General features: G+C 36.2%; 1 protein-coding gene across 13 annotated transcripts; it reads right to left on the bottom strand.

Annotated features, from left to right (window-relative positions):
• Positions 1-381: 381 nt before the first annotated feature.
• LOC105420851 (uncharacterized) lies at positions 382-14,710 on the bottom strand. Of its 13 annotated transcripts, none has more exons than XR_016043966.1 (10): positions 12,306-14,710; positions 4,630-4,734; positions 4,486-4,540; positions 4,287-4,381; positions 4,112-4,203; positions 3,257-3,353; positions 2,701-2,757; positions 2,574-2,622; positions 2,322-2,388; positions 382-688 (listed from the first exon to the last, which is right to left on the bottom strand). XR_016043966.1 is itself a non-coding variant. In XM_088851407.1 (5 exons), the coding sequence occupies exons 1-5, from the start codon at positions 14,085-14,087 to the stop codon at positions 628-630; spliced, it is 2,016 nt and encodes a 671-aa protein (XP_088707533.1). In that variant the 5' UTR covers positions 14,088-14,710; the 3' UTR covers positions 382-627. The 13 variants fall into 13 exon arrangements, 4 of the variants coding, with proteins under 4 accessions (XP_088707533.1, XP_088707534.1, XP_088707532.1 ...); XR_016043962.1 differs by having other exon boundaries at positions 4,304-4,381; XR_016043959.1 differs by having other exon boundaries at positions 4,112-4,381.
• Positions 14,711-16,556: the final 1,846 nt, after the last annotated feature.

The raw sequence follows: 16,556 nt of genomic DNA, 5'->3' as shown, positions 1-16,556 counted from the left end.
TTTTTTACCTAATCGAACATCCTAAGCATTAAAAGCTTGATATCCACTTCTGATTTTTTATTACATATCCATAGCTTTCAACCTAAATACACCACAGGATCCAATGAAGCCTAAATAAATATTATCTGAACTCCAATTTTGAAACCTCAAACCCTTGATATGTTGCTACCTGCTAGATACAAGAAGAACGTAGACAGATCTTAACATTTTGAGTTTCAGAGGCCAGGGACTCTGTTTAGCTTTCAAATGTTGTCTATGAAATTCCACATGGTGCTAACACTGATTGTCTAAACAAATTAATGAAGTTATCTATGCATGAGAACACCCTATAATAAAAAAAGAATAAAAAAGAAAGAAGAGAAACATGCAAATAGAATAGAATACCAGGGGAACTATATGCTATATTTAAAGTTATATATGTACACTCGCTACTATCAAAATTTTCTCTCATGTTTCAATATATTATGAACCTTAATTAAAACTTGGGATATTTAATATGCTACAGCCTCACAACCAAGACAAAAGTCTAGAAACTTTCAAACCGAGAAGGGTTTGAATTGTTAAATAATCTCCAGAAATATGTCAGTTAAATATCACCAGTTCGCTCCAGCTGCAACATCAACCTTTTCACTCTCCCTTCTCTTTCACAAAGTCCTCAATCAAACAACATTGTCTATCACTCAGATTCCTGCACATAATAAACCCATATGAAAGCCAGAAAATAGGTCCACGTTTGGTTCGTGTGAAATTGTTTTCCAGAAAACATTTTCAAATGAAAAAATTCTCTCATGTGATTAAATGTGAGAATATTTTTACATCAATTAGTAGCCAATTGGTGTGCAAAGATGCACTAAGACCAATTGGTATGAAACTATTCCCACACAAAATCACATTAGAGAATTTTTTAGGCACCAATAGTCGTATCAAATAAAAAACTTTGCTCAACATTATGGGTAATCTTGAAAATTCGTGGTCCTAAATGGTCATAATCATATCAAGAAGCTTCTCTTTTTAAGGAATAGAGGAAACAACTTTTTTCTTGTATCCATAGGGACATCTTGGTCGCATTTTTGGGCACAAGCGGGCTTCCAGGAAAAGTAAGCTGGCCCATAAATTGGAGCATACCAATTTATTAATGATAGTAAGCCAAAAAACAAATTGCTACAGAAGATGCATCAAAACGGGGCTTTATAACATGGGAAAGCTTTCTATACTTCCCTTGCTGTATATAAGTTATATACTTCCTCCTATCCAGCCGTCTGAACTGATGGTTGAGATGGACCTGTTCACAATGTCAAGTTTCTACAATGTTTTATTTTTTAATTTTTTTCTACAAAACACCTTGACACCAAATTTTGGACATCCACTCCTATCTCGAACTTGCACCAGCAAAAAATATATGAAATATTCCCTTGATAAAATAAAATGATCAAAATACTCCTGAAAGTCTTAAGGTATTTTGGCCATTTTATTGTATCAAGAATATTTTTTTAACTGTGCTCCATTGAGATGATGTCACGTATAAAATTTCATATTCATATGATTTGTAAAAAAGAAAATCAAAATGAAATACTCTGAGACGTTGGATCTAAATCAAACAATTAGTAGCTCACTTGATCCAATTTAAATGGCTAGATGGGGGTAAATATATAACATATATACAGTAGGTGAAGTATAGAAAGCTTTCCCTTACAATATATTGGAGAAAACAAGTTGATTTATGTCAACACATGGGCCTGCAAAGCATGGCAGGTTCGACAAATAGAGAATCAATAGAATTCATGCCACTAACAAGGAACTTATATCGAGCACATTTGAATCCAGTTTACACCTGTTATTACTGTGTGAAAATAACCTCCATGGGCACCACCTTTTTAGCTCATATGGAAAATGCAATGCAAAGTAAAGTTAGGTCAATACACTTATCTATACTTGTGTTTTATCAAATGAATACAATTTTAGCCTACCAAAAAGAAAATTTTTCAAGAGGGACAATGCAAAGACCACTAATCCAAGAAAGTTACTGCTACAAAAAGTTCTCTCTCAATTTGATAATTGGAGCATACAATGTTTCTTATGCCTCCTGATCAGTAGAAGCCATATGCAGTTTTCATAAACCGTGAGATACAATGACACGATACAAAACTGGGAGAAGTAAAATCAAAAGGGAGAAAAAAAGCAAAGCATGCCCAAATCCCTAAATGAAAGACTAGGATTCACACTACATAAAAGTGATTAGAGAGATTGAGCTTACGCCTCAAGGACCTATAACAAAGAGAATGAGCATTCATTGAAACCAGTCTGGCCATTGGGATACTTACGTTGAAACTTTGTTATTAAAATGAATATATTGTTTTCCACGTTGATATGGCCTCCCATTCCTTATTCCTGCATAAAATCTCAAACATATATATTCATTCAGAGTTCAGTTCCACTGAACCCAACATGGAATGACTAAAAGGAAAGAAAAGCAGATAAAATTACTCAACCAGAAAAAGGAAATCTTGGACACACTACATTATAAAACTGAAGATGCTATAAATAATACATAGCTCTCTAACTGTAGTTCTTACCTTTCCCTTTGCAAATAACCTTTTGGCCAGGTTGGGTACCTTGTGGAACCTAAAGAACCAGGCACCAATTTATCATTCCACTAAATATCACACTAGGAAAATTCCAATTATATACAGTTCAAGTGACCTTAAGAATAACATCCCCCATAAGAGTTGGAACCGGAACAGCTCCCCCAAGGATTGCCTGAACATAGTCAATAATATATCAGATATTGTATATAACAAGCATATATAAATGCACGGAACTTTGGATCATCGAATTAGATGATCAACAAATGCAATAACTAATGGTAACAGAATCATTTCTCAATCTCTGATAAAAAAAAATCTGCCGATCATGAATAAACACTGATAAATAATAGAAAACCTATAGTTTTCAACCATATAAAATTGTAACTTTGTTGAATCGCAACAAGGTTTAAAAAGTGGCCACTACAATGGAAGTAACAGCCTGAATAAAGGTAGTAGGCTAGGTGTATAACATGGTCCTTACACTTAAAAATGACTATTATTTAGATTAAAAACGACTGTTACAATAACACTCAATAACATTTACAATGACTTCCAAATTTTAATGATAAGGTAACATTGAGAAATGATAGTAAGGGATGTTATCAATAATAATGTAAAATGGAATGTAAAATGGAATGCTGTTCATCAATGGAATAAGTTAACAGTTTCACATCTAAACAGCGCCTCATAAACATGTTGAACTTCTTGGAACTTTATTGCTGAATCAGCATCATCGGTATTGGCATCAAGATGAAGCTTTTTTGCAAGCTACGGAAGCAGACAACAAGTGAAGACTGAGCAATAAAGCGTTTCTCATCAGATTGTCTAAATAATCCATGGAAGAGATGATTTATAAAAAGACACGATAAGTTATTTTAACAAATTGAGTCTTCATCCAAATTGAACATATAGCAGTTTCAAGCAATTTGCTTATCTGAATCTGCTCATTCAACCACAAGATTATAAATCTCCCTTTTTAAGCAGAGGTAGGAGCAGGAGATTTACAAAGTGACCTGATCTAAGACATAATTTGAGGCAGTTATGCAAGATGAAACAATCAAAGAACTCTATTCAACAAATTGAACTTGAATCGTACCACCATATCATGCATTTATTTCCTTGATCTCAATTTTCGAGAAAAGAAAAAAAGGCACCAGACACAGAGTGCTTTGTTTAGTATCAGAATCAGGCTAAAACAATTGGTTCCTTTGTCCACTAATTGTTCCAAAAAGTAAGTTGCCAACTCCAGGGTAACCAGTCACAAAATTCACCTCACCAAATCAACAACTAAATTTGCTTGTTTAAACTAAACAAATCATCCAAATGTGCCTTTGTATTTCTATCTTCAATTCATAGAAAACTGAATAACAGGATTATGATAATCTGTTTCATAAGTGATAATTGGGATGGACTAAATTCAATCCTTAAAAACTATCCAAAAGTACATAAACACAAGTTGAACCACAACTATACATGAGAACCCAAAAGAAAAATTGCTCTAATTTGAACCCTCTATAGTGCCATACCGCATAGCAAGCATTTTTTATTTATGAATCTGTTGCATTCTTGCCGACTCCAAGCACTTCATAGACGTCTCTCGAAGCCATCAATCTCGACCCTATAAAACAGATGCAAACCACAAACACTCTCTATTCTCCATCCAGAGAAAGCAAAGAGAAGAAAATTGAAGACAATACAAACCACAAAGAGGTGCCCACCAGTGGCATGATCGGATCGAATTGAAAATCTCCCTCTATTTGATAGCAACTCACTAAGAAACCCATTTCTCCAATTCACTGAAACACCCAAGAAAGCTCAAGAGAAATCAAATTTTGTTTCAGAGAACCCCAAAGATCTGGACACTCACTTTACAAAAATCCTAAAAAGAGTAAAAGAACACCTTTATTAGATATTAAGCTCTTAAAGATGGACGAAGAGTTGCAAGTTTTTGAGGCCTGTGCAGAAGAATAATGCGTCAATCCATTCAAGAATTCAGTAAGAAAATTGAAAGACAACAAGATAACAATAAAACCAAAAGACATACAGTGGGAATAGAGTTAGAGAGAGGAAGGAAGCGACGAGAGCTCTTCAAAGACCTCCATGTTAACGAGCAGGCGTCTCGAGCACCAGTTAAGCGAAGCATTTCAAGCTGATAATTCACAGGTATTAAGTGTTCAGACCAGAAGATTAAAAAGCCTCAAACCTCAAAAAAAAAACAGGCTAGATTTTGGTTTTCAGAGGGAAGAGAAAAAAGGAAAGCCGGATTTTTCGTTTACAATAAGAAATATGAAATGGAAACCAAGCTACTGATTTAAAGAGAGAATGATAAACCCTAATTTCAATGGAGAACTCGAAAGTCCCAAGGAATGCATGTACAAAACCACAGAGGCGTTTGAAGAGCTGCTCGCCCCTGTGCCGTGAGGCAGGGAAATTTGGATTGCCAACCTTACTGTTGTATAACAAGAACAGCATGTTACAAGTCATGCCCATCGACCATACTCGATAATGCGAAGCATTGTATGGGACCCCATCTATATATGAGTTATATATGTCACCCCACTTCGCAGCCGTCTGAAGAGAGCTAGGATTGCTCATCTCACAATGTTAGTTTGTTTAATTTTTTAGCATTTTTTTTCATCAAATTATGTGAAATGGATTTGCGTTGCAGCTACATGATTTTCTGGGTGAGAGTTAATGGGAGGCAATCTGATAGAGAGAGAGAGGAAGTCAAACTAATGCATCAGACAACTTAGAAGTAAGAACTATACAGAGAGAGCATCCTGTCAAAAAACATGGAACAAAAGGGGGGGAGAGATCACCCATTAACAACTAACATTCATTAACAGAGTAGAAACAGGGGACCAATCAAACAAAAAATAATAATAAGGGAAAACACACACGAAAGATGCAATCGGATAGAGAGAGGGAGAGGCAATCAAAACCACTGCATCAGATATCAGATAACTTAGAAGTAAGATCTATACAAGACAGAGCATCCCGTCAAAAAAGGAACAAGGGGGAGAGAGAGAGAGAGAGAGAGAGAGGTCCACTATCATGCATTAGAACCAGAGTAGAAACAGGGGACCCCAAAAAAAAAAAGTAGCCATAAGAAACAATTGTTAAAGAAAACAACTTAATCATCCAAAAATTGCATGTGTGGAAATTTCACTGACATTCAAACCCTCAATCTTACTACTTGAGGTGGCCTCCTAAGAAACCTTCATGGAGTGGGCCACAAGCATGAAAGGAAGTGAAGATATAAAATCCCCCGTCATACTCAATCAGAATTCCCAAATAGGCATTTGGGATGCCTTCTGACAAGATTAAGTTTTTTTTTTTTTTTTAATGTTGACTTTGTATTAAAGGATAGAAGAAATACAAAAAGACCAAGAGGGTCAAAGTACAAAATGTCACCGGAGCACGTGAAAAGTCACAAGACGAAATAAAGTAAAACAAAACCACCTGACGCAGTAGGGCTAAAACAAATGCCCGAAAACAGTGGGCAGTTAAACCAGAGCCCAATTAACCCGAGATAAGATCAGAAGCAGCTCCCTATTTGGCAAGATCATCTGCGACCTGGTTTGCCTCCCTCTAGATATGAGTCCAGGAGATCCGCATACCCCTGCAATGATCATAAATCTCGTCAAAAACATGCCAAAGTCTCCAAGGAAGTTGGGCAACCCCCGAAGCCAAAGATATTATTCTGGGAGTCCCATCTATTACAAGGAGGTGACCCCAAGAGCAGTTAAGGCATTTAAGGCCTTCTAGAAGTGCTCGAGCCTCAGCCTCAGTAGAATCAGTTCTCCCAATGGAAAGGGACAAGGCAAAGAGGGTGAGACCCTCGGAGTCTCTAAAAATGCCACCACCTAGGGTCACCCAGACAATTGGAAAGAGAGGGCGAATTTCCAAATATCGGCCACAAAAGGGCAGTGGAGGAAGAGGCGATCATTGGTTTCCTCTGCCTTGAGACACATCACACGCCGATTAGGAATTTGGATACCTCTAGCTTGGAGCTGGTCAACAATAAGGACCTTACCCCACAGGGCCAGCCGTAGGAAGAATTGGATCCTGAGTGGTATAAAACTGAACCACATTCGTGGGATAGTGGCCTGGCAGGGAGGGGTCCTTGGGAGAGGATTGGCGAGAGAGTGGTAGAGATACCATAGTGAAGGTCCCGGAAGGAGACGGGACCCAGCAGAGGCGGTCTGCCCCACTTAGTAGAGGTGGGAAAGAGGTGATCAGAAAGGATAACTCCTGAAAGGCGGGAACTTCTGAATCGCGAAGCAAGCGCCGGAGGTCGGGGTCCCAGACTCTTGAACCGTTCTTGGAAGGGAAGAGACACTGGATAGAAGCAAAAGGTGCTCTTGCCAGGCGAAAGAGAAGGAGACACCATAAAGAGAGGAGCAAGAGATATCCATGGGTCTAGCCAGAAACGAAACATGGATCCATCCCTCGGATGGAGGAGGATGTGGTCTTTGAAAGAAGGCAAGGAGTGGAGGATAGATCTCCAGAACCCTGAGGCTCGCTGCTGTGGTCTGTTGGGGATAGACCAGGGGGAAGAGGAGATTAAGTAATTTAAAAAGAAAAATTTGAAACATACACCCTTATCAGCCAAATACTCCACAATGCACAAATTGATGTCAGGAATTTGAAATGTGTATTATTATTAATACACCAGATTTCTTATTGTTTCTATCCCAGATCCAAAACCCAATTCTCCATCAAAATCCCACTTTCTAACAACCACATCAGATCAACCCACAGAAATCCTCACACCCAATTCTCGTTCTTCATCATCCTCCTCAGAGCAACCCACATCATTACTATACTCGCTACTATAATCATCCTGATCTGGATTGATATCGAGCTGCACAAAGTTGACTTGGATAGGCTCTGGGGCATTGCTAACTATCGGCTTCTGAACCATTGGAACAGCTTCTTTAGCAGGCTTAGGAAGAACAACTGCATCTCCTGGTTTCCAACCCACTGGTACATCCACAACAGGGGGCAAAGGAACAGGGTCACCAGGCTTCCAACCAGGTGGAACAATGGCAATATCACCAATCCCAATAGGCATACCAGGTTTCCAACCAGAAGGCATCAGAGGTGGAACTAATCCAATGGCCTAAAGTGGAGAAATCTGTTAAGAATAGAAACAGTATGGAAACCAGAAAACACAATTTCAAATTTTTATAGTATAAGTCCAATTGTTGTACTCTATGGCAATACGAGCTAAGAGGACGATGGCCATTTTATCTTTAACAAAGAGAGAGAAAACTGTTAGTAGCAAGTTTTCAATTTCATGGTGATTGTATTGATAAAAGGAAGAGGACAAGCTCTATTTTACTAGTTTGAGAAAAAGAAAACATCATAGCAGTAAAAGAAGGCTTAGAGAGAGAGAGAGAGAGAAATTGGCTAGAATGTATACCTACATGTACTGAAGCCACAAAAAATTCTGAAGCCAAACATTTTCAGCCACGTCTCCTGTTTGCAAAACATATTGAATGTATATCTACATGTACTGTTTCTATGGGTTTTACAATAATATAGTGTTACACTGGTCATTGCATGCCATTCATTTGGCAACACTACTTGTTTTGAAACACAAAAAAAAGGCAGGAAGCATCAAAGATGCTACTGTGGTGACTTTAACATACACATCTAAAAAACTTGCATCACTACGCAGATAAAACCCAATGAGAGAGATGCCAAATGTAGCTTCACTTCCTATCCCCCTCCTCTAACAAATCAGCTTTGCCTTTTCTTCTGGTTTTTGTCTCTCTCCACTCTGTATATATCACGGTTTTATTACTCTGATTTGAAGTATATGTGAGTGGTTCTTGGTCTTGGGTTTTGTTGTGCAAGTAGTACAAGAAACAGATGCCTGAATTTCTGCAATAGTGGTCACAAACACATGTATTTGCGCACATTTTACATGAATTCACAGAATTCAAACATGCAACAGGCATATATAGATATACACATAAATGCCTCCATATATATCCATGTACATCTATATGTACACAACCAGCAACACGCATATATACATATATAAATACATGGCTGGACATTCAACAAAACTGCATCAAATTTCAGAAAAAACCCATAGATCTTTCAAAGCTCATCAGCAAAACCCATAAAGCAAAGAACCCAATAGGTTGCAGCACCAACCACCAGAACTCAAATAGGTTGCTATGGACAGTTGCAGAGCCAGGAAAACATTAGCAAGAAATAAGGAACAGAGACAAAGATAGAGAGAGAGAGAGAGAGAGAGAGAGAGAGAGAGAAAGAGAGATTCCCGCCCCTTCAAAGATGGGTTATGATGATAACTCTTAGAAGCATCAAACATGGATTCATTTATTCTAGAGAGACAGAAAGTGACATATTATGCAAAAATCAAACAGAGTGAAAGATATGAACAACATAAAAAATTTAAAATATAAAGAACATGTCTCGGTGAGAGCAGGAGTGGAACGATGTGAGAGAAGGCTTGATATGGCCATATGTCTCACAATAAAAGGACTTATGTCCTAACAGACTAGTGAGACTGTTACATGCAAAAAAGAGGGCAAAGAAATAAAACGTAAAAAAATTTATAAATTAACTGTGGTACAGTGAGTCTCCTATCAGTTACCGATGATATAGACAGCCTGCATAAGTTCAAAGGGAGAGATAGGGAAGGAAAAAAAACAGAAATTGAAACACTTATAACTAAAAACAAAAACAAATTAAAGTCACAGACATGTTTATAGCAAAATTATCAGCAAAAAAATATATAGAAAAATAAGCATACTTCACTAGTCCTCACAGTCATATAAGCTCCACAGTTACTCATGAACGAGAACACACTATTTAGAAAACTAAGCAAGCATATATGCACCACAGTAAGGATTTTAAAACTCACGAATAATAACACATAATTGACAAGGGTGTATAACCATACAAGCTCTACAGTTAGGATTATAGAAGTCAAAATCAATCTCCCATCAGAATATTAAAACTAGATGAGTTCCACAAGTTATTGGGCATACTAGCCTAAACTTCCCTAAACATTAACAAATAAGTACTCATGAAAAAAAAGAGTTGGAACATCGAATACTTGGAAAACAATACCAAACAAGGAATAAGAAGAAACTAAAAGAAGTTGAAAAGAAGAACATGGAAGATTCCGTCCAGTTGTTTCTTTGATTTCCGTATTGGGTTTCATTCCTTTCATTCCAATTTTTTTTTCTTTTATGCCATGCTAAATTTTCTTTTTCCTTTTATCTCCAAGTTGCATTTTCTATAAAGGGTGAGGTTTGTATAAGGTGCCCACCTTATACATTTCAAGTAAGGCACACCTCTAAATTTTGCCAGATGATATAATTGTGGTGTTGGAAACCTTATGGTCGTTCGAAATTCGTGTTCAATCCTAATTATGAAATTAAAAAATCCAAAAATACAGGGATCAAATAGATCTATAAACATTTGAAAATTTTGAATAGAAGGTCGAGATAACTTATTACAAGATGCACCATTCTTATGACTTGAATTTTTATTTTATTTTTATCTCAATACATCTTGAGGTCGAGATTATCAACTGAAAGGTTTTTTAACTTTGGAACACTTATTCTAGTGGATTTTTTATGTGCACCGTCTTCTATATTGTAAGCATACAACCTTAAATAATAAATTTTCCCTTCTATATATTGGTATATGTTTTACTTTCAACATCAACTTCCATTCCATTTCTGTTAAGGAAGCTAGATTCCTCATGGAGCTTGAAATACGGACCGCATTAGATATGGGCTCAAAATCAAATATAGTTGTCAATGTAGTCATTTCTATTAATATTGTTTTTCTTTTCTTTTTTGAATTCACTTGTGTAACTTTTTTTTCTTTTTTCTCAAATTGGCATCACTGTATCTTCAATTTCTTTATTTTCACTTTATTCTTAACTCTATGTTTGCCCATACGATGCGTTAAAAATTGAATATCCAGGAAAACCACCCTTTGATAAATAATAGATACTAAAGAGCTCCTGCTATTTTCATTACACACCAATATCTAACCTGCTGTCATGAGCGATAGAGAGAGAGAGGGAAAGTTAATTAAACATATTGTGAAAAGAAACTCTTGAATCTGGTATCAGTATGGAGGATGCATCTCTTCCTCAGGATGCATCATAGGAACACTGAAATATCAGAGTTGAGATTTTCTTGTCCGCTTACGATATGTTTAGTCAACTCTCTCTCTTTCTCTCTTAACAAACGCCAGAATGCACAAACCTAAATATGCACCTGAAATGCAGCAATTATACTGATGTGGGGACTAAACAAGAATATCTCCACTGAGAGGATTTTGATGGTGGAAGCATGAAATGCCTGAAGTTGAAGGCAGCTTTCGCAAGTCAGCCAAGTGGTCATCCCCTTGGTGAGCCAAGTTACCCAGGATAACTCGTGTCATATTAAAAAATAGAACAAAAATACAAAAAGATATATAAATATATGGGATAGATGTATATATTTAATTTGGATGTTCTAGTCAAAGATCAGTTAGTTCTTTTTTTGCCATATATCTTTTTTCTTTCTTTTTTTTGGATTTTTTAAACTATCCCCAACTATAAATCATTCTTTTTCTTAATCCATATTTTGTAATTTTTGTTAAGATAATTTGAACTTTTTAGATTGTTCTTGGTTTCATTGAAACTATACTATTTTTGCTCCTTTTTTTTTTTCAACAGCTTTTTTTTTCAAGCGAGTCCAAGTGAACCCCCAAGTAACTCACCTCAGGCTAGGGCCGAGTAACAATAATTTCTAATCTTTCATAGCAGAGAGGTGCACAAAATAGAAGTGAACATATACCCTCAGAATTCTAAGCATGCGATTGAAGCATTTTACAGTCTTAAGGCAATCTACCCTATAGACATACAAAATATTAAATGAAACATGTACAAATAACGCCAGAATAATACAGTTAAGATCTGGTGGTATTTAAGATAAGGTATTTTCAAAGACAGAAGGAAGGAAGCTTAGTACATGTGAAGAGTCTATGTAAGGCTTCCTGAACCAGAATGACACTGGGAAGTTGACAATCAGACAGTACACATCTAACAATGCGATATGTTTATGCTTTCATTACGGCTTTCAACAGTTACCTTTTACTTTAGGGCGCATGCATTTACATTTTTAGCTCGAAAGCCTATGAACAAGCTACATATGTACAATACATTTGAATCTAATCTATGGAATACTGCATACACATATCTTTCAATCATAAAACAAATTGTCAGAACCTCTGAAATAGTTTAATAAAGAGTAACATTGATACAATTTCCCAAAATAATATGCAATTCCTCTCTACAGAAATCTTAACAGGAAAGATGCCAAATATGGAACTCTTTGAAAGAACCCTGTAACTTCTGTACAAAATGAATAAATCATGACAGGTTCTAAAATACAATGAGCTCTACCTTTTGACCAATCACAGTAAAAATTACCAAGAATTTACAACAAAAATGTTACAGTATCATGCTGGGGGAAGCAATCAAGACTTTTGGTTGGGTAAATTGAACTCGTTACAAAGAATGTCCAATAGTTCAACATCAGAGTGGGTACCATCTTTCTGTCGTTTACTAGCCAACACTGAAATCAATTCTGAGGCCTTCTCAAAATATCCAGATTTATGAACACATTCAAGGAACAGAGAGATTGTATAAGCAGATGGTGCAATATCACTCACATTAATTTCATGGAGTAACTTGAGCGCCTCTTCAATCTCACCTTTCACACAAAGCTCTTGCAAATTACTATTGTAAGTGACAATGTTTGGATGGATCCCTTTCTCCACCACATAAGCAAAACTTTCCCTGGCCTCATTCAATTGTTGTTTCTTGCGTAAGCCATTTATAATTGATGAATATGTCACCACATCAGCCTCAATCCCTCTCTCACACATTTCAGAAAGCATTCCTTTTGCATCTTGAAACTTGCCCGCTTTACACAACCCATTTATGAGTGTATTATAAGTGATAACATTCGGTTTTTTCCCTTGCTTTGTCATTTCCTCAAACAAGTCCATGACCTTCTCCAAAGCACCTGCTTTGCAAAACCCATTCATCAACACAGTATAACTCGTAACATTAGGCTCCTCGTTTTGTTCTTTCATCTCATCAAAGAGTCTTTGAGCAACTTCGAGCTGCCCCATTTTGATGTATCCATCCATCAAGGTGTTATAAATAATCACATGAGGTCTGGATCCCTTAGCAACAAGCTCTCTAAAAAGCTCCATGGCTTCCTCTATCTTTCCAATCTTACAAAAACCATCAATTAACACGCTATAAGCCACCAAATTAGACCCATGTCCCCTCTCTTCCATGAGACGAAAGGTTCGCATGGCATCATCCAAACGCCCACCTTTACAGAGACCATCGATCAAAGTAGTATATGTCACGGCATTAGGCTCTATGCCCTTTTGAAACATGGAATCTAACAATCTCAAAGCTTGAGGGAGCCTACCTTCCTTACATAATCCACCCAACACTCCCGTGTATGTAATAACATTAGGGCTTAGTCCCCTATCAAGCATCTCATGGAGAATCATCGTGGCATCTCGCCACTGCCCTTTAGCGCACAACCCATGTACCAAGGCAGAGTATGTAACAACACTTGGAGATATATTCTTCTCCGACATCTCGTAAAACAACTTCTTGGCCTCATCTAATGAGCCTTCCTTGCACAACCCATCAATAAGTGCAGTGTAGGTGAGCAAATTTGACCTAATTCCTTGATTTTTCATCTCTTTATAGAGCTTTTTAGCAGCTCTAATTTTTCCATCTTTGCACAAGCCAGCTAGAATGGTGTTGTAAGTAACAACGGTGGGATTCAACCCCTTCTGCAACATTTCCCCAATCAAACCCAAACACAATTCTGATCTCGAAGAGTTACAAAGACCATCAATGACAATTGAATAAGTTCGATCATTTGGAAAGGGCCCTTCCATTCCCATTTTCTGCAAAATTCTCAAAGCTGCACTAACCATTTTGCTCTTACAAAGACCCTTAATCAAAGTATTATAAGTAACAACAGTGGGTGCATAATTAAAGGCTTGAATCTGGTCTAAAACCTGAAAAGCACGATCAATTTGATGGGTTTCACAATAAAAATTCATCATAATGTTCAGAGTAACAAGATCAGGAACAATTCGAGACTGGTTTATGAGATCATAAGTAGATAATGTAGCTTGGAATTTGTTAACCCTAACTAGAGTAGCCAGAACATAATTACAGGTTGAAATAGAAGGTTTTGGGGTTACCTCCGAAGCCACTTCTTTGAAGAGCTCGAGAGCCTCATCAACCATGTCAGATTTACAGAGAGATTTGATGAGGTCTTCCTTCGATGTTAAATCCTCAGAATTAGGGTAAGAAAGAAAAGAAGAGCTGAAACTATGGGAAGTTAGATTCAAAGAGCTCAAATAAACCCTAATTACAACAGAAGAGCCAATCCTGGTAGTTTTGAGCGCCATTTTTTCAGGTGGGTGAGAGCAATGGAGTGGAAACCCTAGAAATTGTCAGATAGGGAAAACTGGCAAGAAGAGAGAGGATTCGATGTGCAAGAATTCATGGTAGTTTTCATTGAGTTTTTGCTATGAACTAATGGCAGTTGTATGCGTTTTTGTGTTTGAAAATACGAAAATGTATTTTAGGTGAAAATATGCATGTATTTTAGGGAAAAATGGTTTTCAGTGAGTTTTTGCTGTGAACTAATTGCGGTTGTATGTACTTTAGGGGAAAATAGAGGACAATCTGATACAGAACTTTCAAATCACATAAAAAATCCCCAAATTTAACATAACTCAAAAATCCCCAAATTAACATAGAACAAAGTGTTTTTCCCTAAACCTGATTCAACCCATCATCTGCTTCAAGAAGACAGCACCATTCTGAAAAACCCTATCTGCCCTTCTGTGCTCCTTTGAGAGATCCGTGGTCACCTCCTGCCCTCTATTTCTTTCTCTGCATCCACCTCTTTCTCTCCCTCTGCATTTCTTTCTCCTACGCCACTTCTCTCTCTCTCTCTCCTGGCTCCAAAGGAAATGGCCACCCACTCTCGTCTTCTCTCTCTAAATGAATAAGTTTACTCTCGTCTTCTCCCTCTAAGGGACAAAGTTTATGTAAAGACGCCTTACAATGTATAAGTACGGATGCACCTAAAAAATTCATCGAAAAACGTAGTTTTAATGTTGTCAGAAAACGTTTATAATGTATAACTACGGATGGACCTCAATAATCTATAGAAAAAGGTCGATTTAATATTATCGAAAAAAGTAATTTTAATATTGAAAAACCATCCGATTGATGGTGGAGATATCATATCCAAATCCAGATGTTTGACCATAAAAAGTAATTAAGTCTAAAAAATAAATATAATTTACTGCATATTATCTACATCACTTATTTTCAAGATTTTTTTATGTCTATAAATCTATTAGATTTTAATCATTTTTCAAATTTTAAATTTTATAATTAAATATAAAAACAAATTTTAAGAGAACAATAATAACATTTTATATCAAATTATATTCCATAATAAAATTTGATGGTGCACCTTCTCTCTACAACTACGTAGGCATTATGCACCCCTCTCTAAAAGTCCAAATAAGGTACAAAGGATGGTACGGTGCATAATCGTATAATTAATATGGTATATAGTTAATAATGGTATATAGTTAGTACGGTACATAGTTAGAATAGCTAGTCTAATCAATATGGTGCCCCTTTTTTAAACTTATCTGTTTTTTTCATTCCGGGTTTTTAACCTAGTCCGCTATATTTGCAACATTTTTATATAAAGTATTTTTACCGTTCAGTAGTTTTTTCTCGATTTTTCATTCGACTTTTAATATAAAAACAATTTATTTCTGATTTTACTGTTAGTCGATATATTGATATTCCCCGACTTGCTAACTATAGGCGCGGACAAGGTTACTTGCTTTAGGAAGGCATGGGGATATTCAACCTACAGAGTTTTGATATTATTGTAATAATATATGGCAGTTAATGTGAAATCGGAAATAAACTTTGCTGAGGATTAAAAAAAAAGGGAAAATTATATATATATATATATATATATATATATATATATATATATATATATATATATATATATCCGTTATAGTTTCTGTTATTACCAAACTACCAAATATTTTCCGTTATTACTGGAATGTTCGTTTTTTTATTTCATAACAAAAATTTTAAAAAATACCATTTTATCCTTTTTCGGTTTTTAAACAACCGAATTGGATAGATTTTCGATTATTCAACAACCGAAAATATGTCAATTTTGGTTGTTCAACAATCGAAAATAACTAATTTCGGTTTGGCGCTCAACAGTTGGCGTTCGAGCTTCGACCATGGTTATTCAGTTGTTCAAAAACCGAAATGAAGCTAATTTTGGTTTTTGAACAACCGAAAATAGACGAGTCTCATTTATACTTCTAGTTTCAATTTCTAGCGCTCCACCGGCCCACTTCTCGTCTCTTTTAATTTATTTCTCACTCTCTCTTACCTTTCTCACAAGAAAACATGTTATTTGGATTTGGATACAAGTTTTTTGACAGATTATAACTACATTTAACAGATTTTGAAAGCATTTGACAGATTTCAATTATGTAGTGAAGGTATTTATAAACTGATTTGTTGTTCGATTTTTAGAAGTTAACATTGTATAAGATTATGATTTAGGGTTTGAAACTTGAGTAGAATATGGCAATTTAAGGTGTATTTGATGGATTTCACGGTTCTATAAGTGACAATTTGTTTGAGTGATATTTGGGGTTTTTAAGAAGTGTAAATTTTTGGGGTTTTTAATAGCAAGGGTTATTGGGTTTTTAATAGGATGAGTTATTGAGTTATGTTTGTTTTTTAAATCAATTTAGCCCCAACCTAACTTTTCCTAGCAACTTCCCCCCAAAAAACCATGTTTCCCAGCAAAT

The sequence above is a fragment of the Amborella trichopoda genome, chromosome 11 (genome assembly GCF_054954075.1).
Source record: "Amborella trichopoda isolate Santa Cruz 75 chromosome 11, AtrichopodaSantaCruz75HAP2 v2.0, whole genome shotgun sequence".
In the NCBI taxonomy this organism is placed as follows: domain Eukaryota; kingdom Viridiplantae; phylum Streptophyta; class Magnoliopsida; order Amborellales; family Amborellaceae; genus Amborella; species Amborella trichopoda.
Note: the sequence above shows the minus strand (reverse complement) of the source record. Positions and strands in the feature narration are given on the sequence as shown.